The 18,512-nt window shown below is 44.6% G+C and overlaps 3 protein-coding genes across 6 annotated transcripts in view; 1 reads left to right on the plus strand and 2 right to left on the minus strand.

Annotated features, from left to right (window-relative positions):
* sult5a1 (sulfotransferase family 5A, member 1) overlaps window positions 1-14,260 on the minus strand; it is a 29,163-nt gene extending 14,903 nt beyond the window's left edge. The window contains exon 1 of the mRNA XM_079837999.1: window positions 14,207-14,260. Within this exon, the coding sequence (XP_079694125.1) occupies window positions 14,207-14,215 (9 nt within the window). The 5' untranslated portion in view covers window positions 14,216-14,260. The remainder of the gene's footprint in view (window positions 1-14,206) is intronic.
* The window catches only part of drd4b (dopamine receptor D4b), a 473,608-nt gene that overhangs the window by 162,586 nt on the left and 292,510 nt on the right, over window positions 1-18,512 (minus strand). The window lies entirely within an intron of this gene.
* Window positions 6,829-18,490, plus strand: dpep1 (dipeptidase 1; the record flags this gene model as incomplete). The annotated part of the gene is made up of 10 exons (XM_079837985.1): window positions 6,829-6,947; window positions 8,363-8,489; window positions 9,881-10,013; window positions 11,239-11,389; window positions 11,771-11,840; window positions 14,165-14,341; window positions 15,003-15,087; window positions 15,177-15,252; window positions 17,573-17,708; window positions 17,781-18,490. 10 exons carry the CDS (start codon window positions 6,829-6,831, stop codon window positions 17,949-17,951), a joined length of 1,245 nt encoding a protein of 414 aa, XP_079694111.1. The 3' UTR covers window positions 17,952-18,490.

The following is an 18,512-nucleotide window of genomic DNA, read 5'->3' on the forward strand; positions in this document are numbered from 1 at the left end:
CTCTGAGCGGCACTTTGAAGCGGCTGAGTGCAAGACGAACTGCTAACAACTCGAGGCAATTGATATGCCATTGCAGTTGAGGCCCCGTCCACAGACCCGAAACTGCAAGCCCGTTGTACGTGGCACCCCAACCCGTGGATGAGGCATCCGTGGAGACAACGGAGTGCCTGGACACTTGTTCTAGGGGAACTCCCGCCCGGAGAAACAGAGGGTCCGACCACGGGCCGAAGGTTTGGCGGCACCTCGGAGTCACTTGGACGCGGAGGGAACCGCTGTGCCACGCCTATCTCGGGACTCGATCGTGTAGCCAGCATTGAAGCGGTCTCATATGAAGCAATCCGAGCGGCGTTACTGCGGCTGCGGATGCCATATGCCCCAGGAGCCTCTGAAAATGTTTCAGTGGAACCGCTGTCCTGCCTCTGAACGAATTCAGGCAGTTCAACACCGACTGGACGCGCTCCTCGGTGAGGCGCGCAGTCATGGCGACCGAGTCTATCTCCATACCGAGAAAAGAGATCCTCTGCGTGGGGCAGAGTTTGCTCTTCTCCCAGTTGACCCGAAGTCCCAACTGGCTGAGGTGACTGAGCACCTTGTCCCTGTGTTCGCACAACTGCTCTCGCGACTGGGCAAGAATCAGCCAGTCGTCGAGGTAGTTGAGGATGCGAACGCCATGCTCTCTCATGGGAGCAATGGCCGCCTCCGCAACCTTCGTAAAGACGCGGGGCGACAGGGACAGGCCGAAGGGTAAGACGCGGTACTGATATGCCCGTCCCTCGAACGCGAAGCGCAGAAAGGGCCGGTGTCGAGGGAGAATCGAGACATGAAAGTACGCGTCCTTCAGGTCGATCGCTGCAAACCAATCTCGGGGACGGATGCACCTGAAGATGCGCTTCTGCGTTAACATCGTGAACGGCAGCCTGTGAAGGGACCGGTTCAGGAATCACAGGTCCAAGATCGGTCGTAACCCGCCGCCTTTCTTGGGTACAATGAAGTACGGGCTGTAGAACCCGGACCTCATATCGGCTTGAGGGACCGGCTCTATCGCGTCCTTCGCCAGTAGGACAGCGATTTCCGCCCTGAGCACGGGGGCGTTCGCCTCCACTACAGTCGTGAAGTGAACGCCCCTGAACTTGGGGGGACGCCGGGCGAACTGAATCGCATAGCCGAGTCTGATGGTACGGATGAGCCACCGAGACGGGCTGGGAAGCGCTAGCCAGGCTCCCAGACTCCGAGCAAGGGGGACCATCGGCACCACAGACGTACCCGCAGCGGGGCAGCGAGGCGGAACGCAGGGATCCGGCTCGGACGGCATGGGAGCGGCCCGAAGCGGGATCTGAGTGTGCTGTGCAACACTTACCTGCATCCGCGGAGGGGACGTGCGAGTGTGGGGAGGCCGCTTGTGTGCGTCCCGACAGCCGGCGTCCCCTGCTGGCGAAGGGAGAGGTACTTGAGGGTGGCGAGGCATGGGAGCGTCGACCACCGCCAAGCGCGCTCTCTTGGCACCCAGAGATATTGGAAACTGCTCTTTTATTGATGTTTTGGGTGCCGCTGGCACTGGGACCAGCGGCGGAACAGACAAACAAAAGATTTTCCCCTGGCCCTCCTCCGGGGGAAGGAGTGGTGCTGCAGCCATCTCCCTCAGAGCAGTTTCCTCCATCTCTGGGCGGCCCGTCTCAGGGTCGCCTGCGACGGCGCTTGCCACCTGGCTTGGCAGCGGCCTGAGCGGGCTGGACATCCTTCCCACGGCCGGCCCCACGCCGTCGGCTGGTGGAAGGCTGCTGCGGTGCCTTGGCGGGGGCGGAGGCGGCGGCGGGTGGACGTCCTCGGCGACGAGTAGTCGGAGGCGCTGCTGCCGGCGGCGGGGTGGAGGCAGCAGCGGGCCGCCGGGGCAGGATGTGCTTGATCGCCTCCGTCTGCTTCTGGGCGGCCGAGAACTGTTGGGCGAAGCTCTCGACCGCGTCGCCGAATAACCCAGCTGACGAGATGGGGGAGTCCAGGAACCGATATTTATCGGTCTCCCTCATGTCAGCCAGGTTAAGCCAGAGATGACGCTCCTGGACCACAAGCGTGGACATCGCCTGACCGATGGCACGGGCGGTGACTTTCGTCGCCCGGAGGGCGAGGTCCGTCGCCGTCCGGAGCTCCCGGAGGAGCTCTGGGTCAGGCCTACCCTCGTGCATGTCAAGGAGTGCCTGGGCCTGGTGGACCTGAAGCAACGCCATGCCATGCAAAGCGGACGCAGCCTGCCCGCAGGCCTTGTAAGCCTTCCCAGTCAGACTGGAAGAGAACTTACAGGCCCGGGACGGGAGACGTGGGTCACCGCGCCAGTTAGAGGCGGTCGCCGGACACAGTTGCATCGCGACGGCGCGCTCCACTGGCGGGATTCCCACGTAACCCTTGGCTGGCCCGCCGTCGAGGGTAGTGAGGGGGGAGGAGTCACTCGGCCGGTTTCTGGCAGAAAAAGGTGCCGTCCACGACCTCGTGAGCTCCTCATGCACCTCCGGGAAGAAAGGTGTCGGGGCGGGACGCTGAGAACCAGCGCGACCCACCCCAAGGAACCAATCGTCCAACCTAGAGGGTTCGGGACACGGTGGAGGGTTCCACTCGAGCCCAACCCTTTCGGCGGCCCGGGAAAGCATAGCAGCCATCTCAGGGTCCGGGGCAGCCGTTGCCACTCTCCCAGAGGGAGGCAGTACGACTGAACCTTCATCCCCCGAGGACTGAAACTCCCCCTCCGATGCAGCGATTGACATCTGTTCATCTGCTGGAGCTCCAAAAGTCACCACTGGTCTCCCGTGGGAGGGTCCAGCGGGTTCTCCCGGAGGCTCTACCGGCTGCGGAGCAGAGGGAATAGGGGCCTGCGGAGATTGACTCGGCGGGTTTGCCCTAAACGTGATCCTCAGATCACCCTGGCCATCCAAAGAAGCAGGTCCACCCGGGTTAGGGGCAGCCCTGGTTCGTGGGATGGGTAAGGGGACTCCCCCAGCCCGGAGGTAGGAGAGTCTCGATCTTAGCTCCGAGATAGTCATGTTCCCGCAGTGGGAACATGAACTATCCACAAACGCCGCCTCAGCGTGCTGTGTGCCCAAACACGTGAGACAGCGATTGTGACCGTCAGCAGGGGACAGGGAACGACCGCATCCAGAAACGCACGGGTGGTAAGACATCCTGAAAAGGACGGCACGTCACCCGTGAACTCTTTTTGTGAGGAAACGCTCTGTGCTGAAGCACTCAGGGGGAAACGCGACAGTGCACGGGATTGTTGTGCAGCCCGTGCCTGTACTCAAAACAGGAAAAACGCCCAACCAGACCAACAGTTTGCCCGTTGCTGTGAAAACAGCAGTTTTTCTCTGTTTGCAGAGGCAGCCGATGAGTCAGCGCGGATCCCGCTGAAATGTGCCGTTCCTCCAACACTCGTCTCCTTTGGATTCTCCGGTTTTCTAAATAAAGCTTGCTGATAGCAGCGATAAACTCAAGCAGTTTTGCGTTGAGAGTCCTCTTCATCTGCCGTGTGGCTCCGAAGTGAATGACAGCGTGCATTCGCTCTCGCTTCCTGTTTATACCCGCGGCGCGGGGCGGAGCGCGAGATGCAAATCTCGCACGCCAATTGTTCATTGGCCGGTTCTAGATAGCTCGAAGCTGATAGGGGCTCCCAGAAGTGATCCCAATTCGTCGGTACGTCCGACGTACGTCGAACGTGACCGACTGAATGGGAATCAGTGATTTTGAATGAATCGCTTGAATGAATGATTCAATGACAAATACATTTTTTAACAGTCACTCACCGCCACCTACTGGTGTAACGATGTAATGATATAATCGTTATTTGAAGCGTCAAGTTACTTTCAAAAGATGATTTACTCTATTTTGTCTGCTACTATCAGTGTTTATATCTAAACTATAAACTTTCATCCCAGTACTTCTGTGATGATCTGAATGTTTGTAAGACAGAAATAATGATACTGTGTGGTTGAAAAGATTGTTTTATATCTATACATGACGACAGCTCTCTGGATCAGAACACAGATTTGAATCGATGTGATCATCAGCCGAACCATTGTCATTTAGGAATAAGATCACGTGGATGTTTGAATCGAGATCGCAACCTCTGAACGATTAATCGTGCAGCTCTAACTCCAACACACACACACACACACACACACACACACACACACACACACACACACACACACACACACACACACACACACACACACACACACACACACACACACACACACACACACACACACACACACACACACACACACACACACACACACACACACACACACATTAAATAAATTGTAATTACAATATACATAATATTATTGCACAAAACATATTGCTGTTCTATATTACAGATTCTAACTATGTGTGTCCATGGATCATCGAAAGTCAGTATAAAAAACATTGGTTAATAAAGTGAGATTAAATACATAAAGTACATTTGTGTAATTCAACATAAATAATTATTGCAGGTTTGAGTAATATTCAGAGTTTGTGTTTCACTGTTTTGAGGAATGCTGAATGTGTTTTTGTGCAAGTGAGATGAGCAAATGCGTGTTTAAATGCACAAATATCTCCACATGAGGACAGGAGAGCTATCAATCAATACATGGCAAAACAAAGTAACTTGTGTTACTTTTTTGAAAAAGTAACTCAGATATTTTATTGTAAATTTAAAAGTAATGCGTTACTTTACTAGTTACTTGAAGAAAGTCATCTGATTAACTCCCAACACTGATGATCTCAATCTATGGCACATTTCTTCATGTTTTCACCGTGAATGAAACATTGGCCTATTCTGCCTTATAGTTGACATGTAGTTGCAAAGTTACTTATAGTTAGTAGAATGTCTGAAGTGGACCATTAAAAGAAAGTGTAACCGTTTTGAATAATGAATAAATATGCTTTTTCAAACGATTAACTTAAAGAATTGTTACATTATATGTAACAAAATAAAAGTGATACGAGGTGAACAGATGTGCAATTTAAGCTCAACTTAAGCTCATATATTTAAAAAAATTCAAAAAACAAGAAGCGCTTAAAAACCTTGTGAATCTAGCGCTGCTCGTCACCATAGTGATGACAGGTACAACAACCCCATGATCTCAGTCCAGGAGAGTGATCAGGTTACACATTAATCTCTGTCAAACCAAAATGAATATTTTTATGATTTTGCACAGCCTTCTTAAGTGCTTTGCATATTGTAAAGCAATCATGTATTAGATAACAAAGGTTTATATGTTCAAATTGGTCTGTTCTTTTTTTGTTTCAACAAGATTGGTGTGTAGTTTTTAACCAACAGGAACACCTAAAAAAAATTGCTAAAAAAAGTGTGTTTGAGTCATCAGCGGCCAATTTTGGTCAATGGGTTTTACAACTGCACCTGCAAAAATATCCAGAACAGATACTATTTGTTTCACAGACACTTTCAACTTTTAAAATAATGGTGTTTGACAGGTGAAATTTGTGGTGAAAAACTACATTACCCATGATACTGTGCAAAATTCCACCAATCAGAGAGCCAAAACACACCAAGAGCTCTTTAACTCCGCCCACTCCCCACCACGAATTACGCAATCTCCTTACACTCTCAAAATACTTAAATATTTGTATACACTGATCAGGCATAACATTATGACTCCTGACAAGAGAAGTGAATAACACTGATGATCTCTGTTAGTGGGTGGGATATATTAGGCAGCAAGTGAACATTTTGTCCTCAGAGTTGATGTGTTTGAAGCAGGAAAAATGGGCAAGCGTAAGGATTTGAGCGAGTTTGACAAGGGCCAGATTGTGACGGCTAGACGACTGGGTCAGAGCATCTCCAAAACTGCAGATCCTCGCAACTTACAGGACTTAAAGGATCTGCTGCTAACATCTTGGTGTCAGATACCACAGCACACCTTCAGGGGTCTAGTGGAGTCCATTGGCAGCAAAAGGGAACCAACACAATATTAGGAATATTTAATGTTATGCCTGATTGGTGTATATATATATGCATATTTTTGCAATAGACATAGTCTACACTTTTTTGTTTGCAATGCTTCATGGGATGGTAGTTCTTTCTTGTGCCTTTGCATTTTTTTCCGATTCCCAAACACTTTTTTTTTGTTGCTTCAAATCAAAATTGTGCAATCTTATGATTCACCTCAAAGCTGGTTGGTTTGGTTCATGGCTTATAACGCTTTAACCAATCATTTTGAACAATCCCTATGGGAGAAGCGAATGGAAAAAACACTTTCGGAACCAATGCTGCTGAAAAAGATGGCGGACACTAATACGGTCAATGAGTGCATGGGTCGTACACTCATTTTGGTTATGCATTATGGGATTGAATGAGTGCAATAGATCATTTTGGACAACTGACCGTTTTAAAACAGGTCTCCTAAAGTTGATCTCCATCGGCCACTGGTTGATAATAGAGACTCCCCATCATTCACATCTCCTAAAGATGAACGTCATGTCTCTCTGAAGGTACTGGTGTGTGAGCGCTCGGGCCTCAGATGGACTTTAAACAAGAAACTGCAAACGCACACTTACGTCACTTTGCTCTATCATTAAAAATAAAGACATGGCTTTTATGGGACAATTTTACAACCCAAAATTACACATTAACTGTCATTCAGTGCAACATGACACACGTCTTGTTAATCCCTGACACTGGTCATTTAGCCTTAGTGTAGAGATACAGAGAGAGAGAGAGAGAGAAGATACATCTGTGGATATAAGTAGTCAGTTAAAAACAAGAGGTGAGATAAATTGGGTTATTTGAGGAGCAGTTCATAATTAAAGGTTATCGAGTGGCTAAACACAGTGCTGATGATGGACTGGACCAGGACTGTGTGTTTAGTGCTCTGGGCTTTTACAATCAACTCTTTAGCAGACGAATATAAGGATCGCGCACTGAGTCTGATGGCTGACACCCCACTTATAGATGGGTAAGTCTATCTATCTGTCTATCTATCTGACTTCCATGGCCACAGGTGTATAAATCAAGCTCTAGGCCTGCAGACGCTTCTACACACATTAGTGAGAGAATGAGCCGCTCTCAGGAGCTCAGAGAACTCAAGTCCATTCGGGACATTTCCTCCCTACTAAATATTCCACGCTCAACTGTTAGTGGGATTATAACAAAGTGGAAGCGATTGGGAACAACAGCAACAGAGCGGGGTCAGCACATGCTGAGGGTCACAGAGCGGGGTCAGCACATGCTGAGGGTCACAGAGCGGGGTCAGCACATGCTGAGGGTCACAGAATTCGCTCCAGACCTCCAAACTTCTGTGTCCTTCAGATGAGCTCAAGATCAGTGTGTAGAGCTTCAGGGAATGGGTTTCCATGGCCGAGCAGCTCATCCAAGCCTTACATCACCAAGTGCAATGCAAAGCGTGGGATGCAGTGGGGTAAAGCGCGCCGCCACTGGACTCTAGAGCAGTGGAGACGTGTTCTCTGGAGTGACCAATCACGCTTCTCTGTCTGACAATCCCATGGACGAGTCTGGGTTTGGCGGTTGCCAGGAGAACGGGACTCGCCTGACTGCATTGTGCCAAGTGTAAAGTTTGGTGGAGGGGGGATTATGGGGTGGGGTTGTTTTTCAGGGGTTGGGCTTGGCCCCTTAGTTCCAGTGAAAGGAACTCTTAATGCTTCACCAAGACATCTATCTATCTATCTATCTATCTATCTATCTATCTATCTATCTATCTATCTATCTATCTATCTATCTATCTATCTATCTATCTATCTATCTATCTATCTATCTATCTATCTATCTATCTATCTATCTATCTATCTATCTATCTATCTATCTATCTATCTATCTATCTATCTATCTAATGGACTTGAGTATCTATCTATCTATCTATCTATCTATCTATCTATCTATCTATCTATCTATCTATCTATCTATCTATCTATCTATCTATCTATCTATCTATCTATCTATCTATCTATCTATCTATCTATCTATCTATCTATCTATCTATCTATCTATCTATCTATCTATCTATCTATCTATCTATCCATCCATCCATCCATCCATCCATCCATCCATCCATCCATCCATCCATCCATCCATCCATCCATCCATCCATCTATGGCTGATTTTGTTCTAAATGACATCACACCAGTTCGTTCTTCGATTTCTCCTAAAGTATATCTCATAGCTCATCTATGATAATTAGTGCCGGTAAACATCATGTTTCAATTTCCAAATGTTTTGTTGGTACAAATAGAGCCAACAGAAAGGAAAGATAAAAATAGGAATGGAATGTGTAATTCACATAAGGGAAATTTTCATTTGTTCTCTTATTATCTATGCTTCTGTTTGAAAGTAATTTGTGGTTTCTTTTAAAAACAGACACAATGACCTGCCCTGGCAGATGAGGAGCAGGTTTAATAATCAGCTCAACACGGTGGACTTGTACACACTAAACTCCACACACACCAACATCCCAAAAATCAAAGAAGGGCACCTCTCAGCACAGGTACAACACACACACACACACACACACACACACACACACACACACACACACACACACACACACACACACACACACACACACACACACACACACACACACACGTTTGTTTTTGTGAAATGTGGGGACATTCCATAGGCGTAATGGTTTTTATACCGTACAAACTGTATTTTCTATCCCCTTACACTGACCCTGCCCCTAAACCTACCCATCACACACACACACACACACACACACACACACACACACACACTGCCCCTGCCCCTAAACCTACCCATCACACACACACACACACACACACTGCCCCTAAACCTACCCATCACACACACACACACACACACACACACACACACACACACACACACACACACACACACACACACACACACACACACACACACACACACACACACACACACACACACACACACACACACACACACACACACACACACACACACTGCCCCTGCCCCTAAACCTACCCATCACACACACACACACACACACACACACTGCCCCTAAACCTACCCATCACACACACACACACACACACTGCCCCTGCCCCTAAACCTACCCATCACACACACAGACACACACACACACACACACACACACACACACACACACACACACACACACACACACACACACACACACACACACACACACACACACACACTGCCCCTAAATCTACCCATCACACACACACACACACACACACACAGCCCCTAAACCTACCCATCACACACACACACACACACACACACACTGCCCCTGCCCCTAAACCTACCCATCACACACACACACACACACACACACACACACACACACACACACACACACGCACTGCCCCTGCCCCTAAACCTACCCATCACACACACACACACACACACACACACACACACACACACACACACACACACACACACACACACACACACACACACACGCACTGCCCCTAAACCTACCCATCACACACACACACACACTGCCCCTGCCCCTAAACCTACCCCTCACACACACACACACACACACACTGCCCCTGCACCTAAACCTACCCCTCACACACACACACACACACACACACACACACACACACACACACACACACACACACACACACACACTGCCCCTGCCCCTAAACCTACCCATCACAGGAGACTGTGCAGTTCACTTTCTGTGAAAACAACTCATTCTGTGATTTATAAGCATTTTGAAAAGTGAGGACATGGGGAACGTCCTCATATTTCACCCTCTTTTTGTAATACCCATGTCATTATACACATTTGTGTCCTGATATTTCACAAAAACATGCCCACACACACACACACACACATACAAATCATAGGAACATTCAACGTAGTCGACGAATTGAACTTGTTTTTCTGTTGCAGTTCTGGGCCGCTTATGTACCATGTGATACCCAGTACAAAGACGCAGTCAGACAGACCTTGGAGCAGATTGATGTAATCCACAGGATGTGTCATGAATACCCAGAGGTTTTCAAATTTGCTGCTAGCAGTCACGGTAAGAGCAGTAAATACAAATCATTGTAACAGGGGAATCAAATAAACTTCAAAATGGAATACAATAATGTTTTCAGTGCAATTACCATTTTTGATTAAACTTGAACGATACCTCAAATTATGTAACTTTTTAAGAAGCGGGAAAGTGATAAAATCAGTAATGAATCAAGTGACGTCTTTATGAGTGAGTCATTGAATCATTCATTCAAGAGATTTGTTCAAAAACACTGATTCATCCAGTAATGAAACAAGTGAAGTCTTTATGAGTGAGTCATTGAATCATTCACTCGAGATTTGTTCAAAAACGCTGATTCATCAGTAATGAATCAAGTGACGTCTTTATGAGCGAGTCATTGAATCATTCATTCAAGAGATTTGTTCAAAAACACTGATTCATCCAGTAATGAAACAAGTGAAGTCTTTATGAGTGAGTCATTGAATCATTTATTCAAGAGATTCATTTAAAAACACTGATTCATTCAGTAATGAAACAAGTGAAGTATTTACGAATGAGTCATTGAATCATTAATTCAAGAGATTCATTCAAAAACACTGATTCATCCAGTAATGAAACAAGTTAAGTCTGTATGAGTGAATCATTGAATCATTCATTCAAGAGGTTTGTTCAAAAACACTGATTCATCCAGTAATTAAACAAGTGACGTCTTTATGAGTGTGTCAATGAATCATTCATTCAAGAGATTCGTTCAAAAACACTGATTCACCCAGTAATGAAGCAAGTGAAGTCTTTATGAGTGAGTCATTGAATCATTCATTCAATAGATTCATTTAAAAACACTGATTCATCCAGTAATGAAACAAGTGAAGTATTTACGAATGAGTCATTGAATCATTCATTCAAGAGATTCATTCAAAAACGCTGATTCAACCAGTAATGGTCCAGTTATGAATGAGCCATTGAATCATTCACAATTAATTCAAATGAACTAAATATTTTCGTGATCTCTATTTTCAACAAAAAAATTAATGATTTTCAATTCATCCAGAATCGTGCCGCTCTAATATTTGTATTGTATTGACAACAGTAAATAACCCTAAACCAACCCCTATATACCTAACCATAACCCTATAGTAAATACATGTAGTTAATTCATATTCCGCAGTACTTAAAGTGTAACATACAAAAGCAACACACACTGAGATAATGTATGTGTATTTATAATTGTATATACTTTCTAATAACCATAAACTAATCTGTGCTATAGACATAATGGAAGCCTTTGAGCAAAACAAAACAGCCAGTCTGATTGGAGTGGAGGGTGGCCATTCGATCGACAGCAGTTTGGGGACCTTGCGCATTATGTACCAGCTGGGCGTCCGCTATCTCACGCTCACACACAGCTGTAACACACCCTGGTGAGTGGAAACTCTCGGGCGAGCATTTCTTTGGCACTTGATGTAGGAAGATAAGCTAAGATGAAACCACGCATTCAGAAATGCACATACTGGTTGTTCCTGCGAGGTGAGAAAATAACAGGCTAAACGGAAAATCTGCCAGAGGAGCTTCATTAAATGTGACACGCCCGAAGCTGTTATTTTTTGTCATAGCTGCGAATTTTAAGGGAAATCCCAGGCTTGTTCTTCAACTCTTACCAGCATTTGCATAAAGTTCATGGAAATTATCTAGAAAGAAAGTGGGAGTTGAAGCGAAAGCTCCACCAGGTTTCAGTAGAAAACCACATTAGTGCACGTATCGATTCTTCCCCTTTACTGTCCTTTGTTCTCACTTCCTTCTAGGTCAGATAACTGGCTGGTGGACACTGGATCTGAGCCTGTACAGCATAATGGCTTGTCTGATTTCGGCAAGGTTAGACACACCTGGAAATGCTTTTATGTCAACTAAAGCAAAAATTATACTTTGGACTGATATAAAAAAAATACTTTAATTACACTCTAAAAAATGCTGGGTTAAAGGATTAGTTCACTTTTAAATAAACTTTTGCTGATAATTTACTCACCCCCATGTCATCCAAGATGTCCATGTCTTTCTTTCTGCAGTCGAAAAGAAATTAAGGTTTTAGATGAAAACAGTCCAGGGTTTTTCTCCATATAATGGACTTCAATGGGACCCAAACGGTTCAAATGACAGTTTCAGTGCAGCTTCAAAGGGCTTTAAACGACACCAGATGATGAATAAGGGTCTTATCTAACCAAACCATCAGTTTCTGAGAGAAACCCAGCAGTATTTATGCTATTATTTTACCTCTTATCAGACGAACGTGATCATCTCTGAGCTCAGCCATAACTTCCGCTGAGTGAGGTCAAATACGATCATGGTTATACAGTAGAAATATCAATCGTAGAAGCCTCATTCTACTGATCCGTGCAGGCGCTAATGAGGCATCTACATATACATCTATGACTACGCTCGTATTTGACCTCACTCAGCGGAAGTTATGACTGAGCTCAGAGATGATCACGTTCGTCTGATAAGAGGTAAAATAATAGCATAAATACTGCTGGGTTTCTCTCAGAAGCTGAAGGTTTGTCTAGATCAGACCCTTATTCATCATCTGGTGTCGTTTAAAGCCCTTTGAAGCTGCACTGAAACTGTCATTTGAACCGTTTGGAGCCCATTGAAGTCCATTATATGGAGAAAAACCCTGGACAGTTTTCATCCAAAACCTCATTTCTTCTCGACTGCAGAAAGAAAGACATGGACATCTTGGATGACATGGGGGTGAGTAAATTATCAGCAAAAGTTTATTTAAAAGTGAACTAATCCTTTAAAAATAACCCAAGTTTGGTTGAAAATGGACTAACCCAGCATTTGGGTTGTTTTAACCCAGCGGTTGGGTTAAATGTTTGCTTAAGACAACCCAATTGCTGGGTTAGTCCATTTTCAACCCAACTTGGGTTATTTTTAACAGCATTTTTTAGAGTGTAGTTACAGCCCGTTACTTTTTCTGAAAGTGTCCCTGTTATGCTATTAAAGGTTCTTTTTTTAGTTTTTCGTCTCATAGATTTACATGCATAAAAGGTAAAAAACAACAACTCATAATATACATTGCACACCACCATTTCTTTAAAGAGTCTGAAAACGGCTCAGTTTCTCTAAACCCACCTTTCTGGACTAACTTTAGAATCAAATATATATATTATTAACGTAAAGCATTTAATGGTGGTTTAACTGTCACCCCCTTTTTGAGAATATAAATATTTGGAATACAGACCTAAGTTTGGTCTTGTTTGAAAGCAGACAGATTATTGCTGAAGTGAAAGCAATTCAAAATATGAAAGAATGAAAACATTATGGAAGTTTAAATTTACTGTAAATTAAAAATACTTGACTAAATATTTTTTATTTTATATAAAATATATATTTTACAAAAATGTTTTAATCTAAAATTACTATAAAATCAAAGCCATATGTCTAATCAAGTTGTGTTCCAAATTTGAAGTTGATATCACAAAAATTAAGTTCCCATGAGATTTTGTTTAGGCGCTGTACCAAAAATAGCCACCGGGTGTCATTAAAATTCCATTGATTGTTTTTTTAATGCATTTTCCTGTAAATTTCTGTCCAAATGTCACAAAACAGTCACCAAATATGGAACCTTGAGACTCAGACCTTTCCGACGATATGCGTTTTGTCAAGATTAGAAAAGATTTTGATTATAAAGTAGTTAAAATAAATGTTGTAATATGAAACATGACACCGCCCACTACACTGAAAAAAATTATTTGTTGAATTTACTAAAAAAATTTATCGTAAGAGGTCGCAATCAATTTATTTGATCTCAATTTAAACAAAAACACATGCAATTCCCATGAATCCAATTAATCCAAAATTAAATAGAAAAAAAACTAAATTAAAATTATTTAAATGAGCACAAATTAATTATGCTTAATTTAATCGGGCCATAATCATTTTTTTCAGTGTAGGGGAGGAGCCCTCTAGAAGAATTTAAAGTACCATTTCCATGGTAACGAAATTTCAAAATGGTTTCCACAGGATGAATTTTGAGTTCGTAAGCTTTCGAATGATAATATTCGAAAATATATGATACGAAAAAAGGCGATCAAAAAAAGAGTGCCAGGTGTCCCGCCAGTGGGAGTTAAAATAGGTCCTCTTTTAGAGAAAGCTTGACTTATTATTGCTATGGTGACCGATTTGATTGACCCTTTCAGCGAGTGATCCAGGAAATGAACCGCATTGGGATGCTGATTGACCTGGCTCATGTGTCCGAGGCGGTGATGAAGCAGGTGCTGGAGATCTCCCAAGCCCCGGTTATCTTCAGCCACTCTTCTGCCTACAGCATCTGCAAAAGCAAGAGAAATGTCCCTGATGACGTTCTCATGGAAGTGGTACGTTTACAACCTCAAGCTGTTAGATAACAGAGTTTCTTGCCCCAAAAGACAAAGAGGCACTTACACTGTCATATTCATAAAACAAGCATGTGATATGCAATTGATATAAAAAGATGCTATGAAAGATAAGGACAGGGCAAACATTAGTAATAAATTATAAACACCACATGTGTGAGACTGTTGTTGTACTGTAATATCAGCATGGCTGTGATTCGGCCCCACAAAGGCAAACAAAAATGACTTTAAAGATTTTTAGTTGTCCAGCCCTATTAATTATAGGTAGGACACTGGAAATCTGGCATTTAGATGTTTTAGTAAATGATTCAGCCTTTGTATTGTCTGCAAAATGTCACACCAAGGCAAATGACAGTAACTTCCACATTATCAATATTTGGTTATAACTTTAAATGGACAGTAAAACAAAGCAGAGTAGACCAATTACAACAGAGTGAGCGAACTGACCAATCAGAGCAGAGTATATCAATCACAACAGACTGGGTCATCTGACCAATCAGAGCAGAGTAGACCAATCACAACAGAGTAGACCATCTGACTAATAAAACACACAAACACCCATATTTTACGGAAAATTTAGAAATGTGGTTTGTGATTTGGTCGTGTATAAAAGTGTAATTTTCCAAAAACGTTTCTGTTCCAGAAAAGAAAGCAGGGGATTGTCATGGTTAATTTTTATAATGATTATGTAACCTGCCAAAAGGAGGCTAACATCTCGGATGTGGCTGGTGAGTTAAAGCCACCTCAGTTTCTGCCTCCTCTTCATAAATCAGGCAAGACGTTCATATGTGACTCCGCTTCTGTGTGTGAAATCCAGATCACTTTGACCATATCAGGAAAGTGGCTGACGCTAGTATCATTGGATTTGGAGGAGATTATGATGGTGTGCCAAGGTAAGCATGAGTGGATAGACTGCCTGCTCTTTCATTTAAAAGGGGACCTATTATGAAAAATTCACTTTTACATGGTGTTTGAACAGAAATGTGTGTCGGCAGTGTGTGTACACAACCACGCTATAATGGTAAAAATCCACCCACTCCTCTTTTCTAATCCCCATAAATCATAAGCAGCGTCTCAGAACAAGCCGTTTGCAGATTCTTGCAGTGTGATGTCACATATGTTTAGGCCCTGCCCACGACTGCAGAAAGACTCCGCCCTAATAGCATAGACCCCGCCCTCAACTACTGACAGACTCTGCCCTATTAGCATAGACCCCACCCTCAACTGCTGAAAGACTCCGCCCTATTAGCATAGACCCGCCCTCAACTGCTGACAGACTCCGCCCTATTAGCATAGACCCCACCCTCAACTGCTGACAGACTCCGCCCTATTAACATAGACCCCACCCTTAACTGCTGACAGACTCCACCCTATTAGCATAGACCCCACCCTCAACTGCTTACAGACTCCGCCCTATTAGCATAGATCCCACCCTCAACTGCTGACAGACTCCGCCCTATTAGCATAGACCCGCCCTCAACTGCTGACAGACTCCGCCCTATTAACATAGACCCCACCCTCAACTGCTGACAGACTCCGCCCTATTAGCATAGACCCCACCCTCAACTGCTTACAGACTCCGCCCTATTAGCATAGATCCCACCCTCAACTGTTGACAGACTCCGCCCTATTAGCATAGACCCCACCCTCAACTGCTGACAGACTCCGCCCTATTAGCATAGACTCCACCCTAAACTGCTGACAGACTCCCCTCTATTAACATAGACCCCACCCTCAACTGCTGACAGACTCCGCCCTATTAGCATAGACCCCACCCTCAACCACTAACAGACTCCGCCCTATTAACATAGACCCCACCCTCAACTGCTGACAGACTCCACTCTATTAGCCTAGACCCCGCCCTCAACTGCTGACAGACTCCGCCCTATTAGCATAGACCCCGCCCTCAACTGCTGACAGACTCCGCCCTATTAGCATAGACTCCACCCTCAACTGCTGACAGACTTCCCTCTATTAACATAGACCCCACCCTTAACTGCTGACAGACTCCGCCCTATAAACATAGACCCCACCCTCAACTGCTGACAGACTCCGCCCTATTAGCATAGACTCCACCCTCAACTGCTGAAAGACTCCCCTCTATTAACATAGACCCCACCCTTAACTGCTGACAGACTCCGCCCTATAAACATAGACCCCACCCTCAACTGCTGACATACTCCACCCTATTAGCATAGACCCCACCCTCAACTGTTGACAGACTCCGCCCTATTAGCATAGACCCCACCCTCAACTGCTGACAGACTCCGCCCTATTAGCATAGACTCCACCCTCAACTGCTGACAGACTCCCCTCTATTAACATAGACCCCACCCTCAACCACTAACAGACTCTGCCCTATTAACATAGACCCCACCCTCAACTGCTGACAGACTCCGCCCTATTAACATAGACCCCACCCTCAACTGCTGACAGACTCCGCCCTATTAGCATAGACCCCACCCTCAACTGCTGACAGACTCCCCTCTATTAACATAGACCCCACCCTCAACCACTAACAGACTCTGCCCTATTAACATAGACCCCACCCTCAACTGCTGACAGACTCTGCCCTATTAACATAGACCCCACCCTCAACTGCTGACAGACTCCACTCTATTAGCATAGACCCCGCCCTCAACTGCTGACAGACTCCGCCCTATTAGCATAGACCCCGCCCTCAACTGCTGACAGACTCCGCCCTATTAGTATAGACCCCGCCCTCAACTGCTGACAGACTCCGCCCTATTAACATAGACCCGCCCTCAACTGCTGACAGACTCCACCCTATTAACATAGACCCGCCCTCAACTGCTGACAGACTCCACCCTATTAACATAGACTCCGCCCTCAACTGCTGACAGACTCCACCCTATTAACATAGACCCGCCCTCAACTGCTGACAGACTCCACCCTATTAACATAGACTCCGCCCTCAACTGCTGACAGACTCCGCCCATGATGCATTTACAACATGATATAATAAATGATCTGTGGGGTATTTTGAGCTGAAACTTCACACACACTCTTCACACACATGAGACTCATATTACATCTTGTAAAAAGGGGCATAATATGTTCCCTTTTAATGCATTTCACTTTCGTAAAGCATGTTTAGGCTGTTATAAACCGCCTTTAATTGTTTAAAACATGGACAAGTAAACAGGACGGCATACATAACTAATAAATAAATAAGGCTCTGGTTTTGAACAGGGTGCCAGTTGGTCTAGAGGACGTGTCGAAGTACCCAGACCTGGTGGCGGAACTGCTCAGACGTCAGTGGTCAGATGAAGAGATCAGAGATGCTCTGGGACGAAACCTGCTGCGAGTGTTCAGAGAGGTGGAGGCGGTAAGAGCAGGACAAAACTCACATCAAATACTGCCCTGTTTGCTCACTGAAGACTGACGTATGTTTCATTAGGTAAGAGACCGCCTGCATGGACTCAAAGCAGATGATGAACCCATCCCTCTTAAAGAGGTCCAAAACCCCTGCAGGACAGACTATGGCTATCAGGATACATCCAGTTCAACACGCGCACAGGCTTTTTATCCACTTGTCTTGGGTCTGACACTGCTAAACAAATTATTCTAATCCACCCCAGTGTCCTGTCTACACTGCTTTTATTACTATGTGTTTATGTATTGTTTCCAGTCCAAATATCTAAATTCTTAAAATCAAGATGCATTTACTTGATACGTAAAATGACATATTTTTTCTTGTTTTCTGGAAAATCAAATAAAAATGAAGTGAGTTTTTACTTATAAAAATAATCTTGTTTCTGTCCCAAACAAGATTTCAATCAGAAACAAGATAATTTTTATAAGCAAAAACTCACTTCATTTTGATTTGATTTTCCAGAAAACAAGAAAAAAAAAATCTTCTGTCATTTCACTGATCTAGTAAATGCATCTTGATTATTATTATTTTTTAGATATTTAGACTAAAAACAAGACAAAAGTACTAAATAAGAAAAGCATGTTTTGCAGTGTGGTCCTGTTTGGGATCTTTGATAAAGAGTTGGAATGATTTTGAAGAGTTTAGTTTAAAATAAGCATTTTTAAGAATGAAAATTGTCATGGAATTATTAAAAATGTAGCAATAAAATGATACCACTAGCCGAAATAACAGGGGCTTGTTTGGACATGCCTGTTC

This window comes from Gobio gobio (assembly GCF_949357685.1).
Source record: "Gobio gobio genome assembly, chromosome: 2".
Lineage (NCBI taxonomy): Eukaryota > Metazoa > Chordata > Actinopteri > Cypriniformes > Gobionidae > Gobio > Gobio gobio.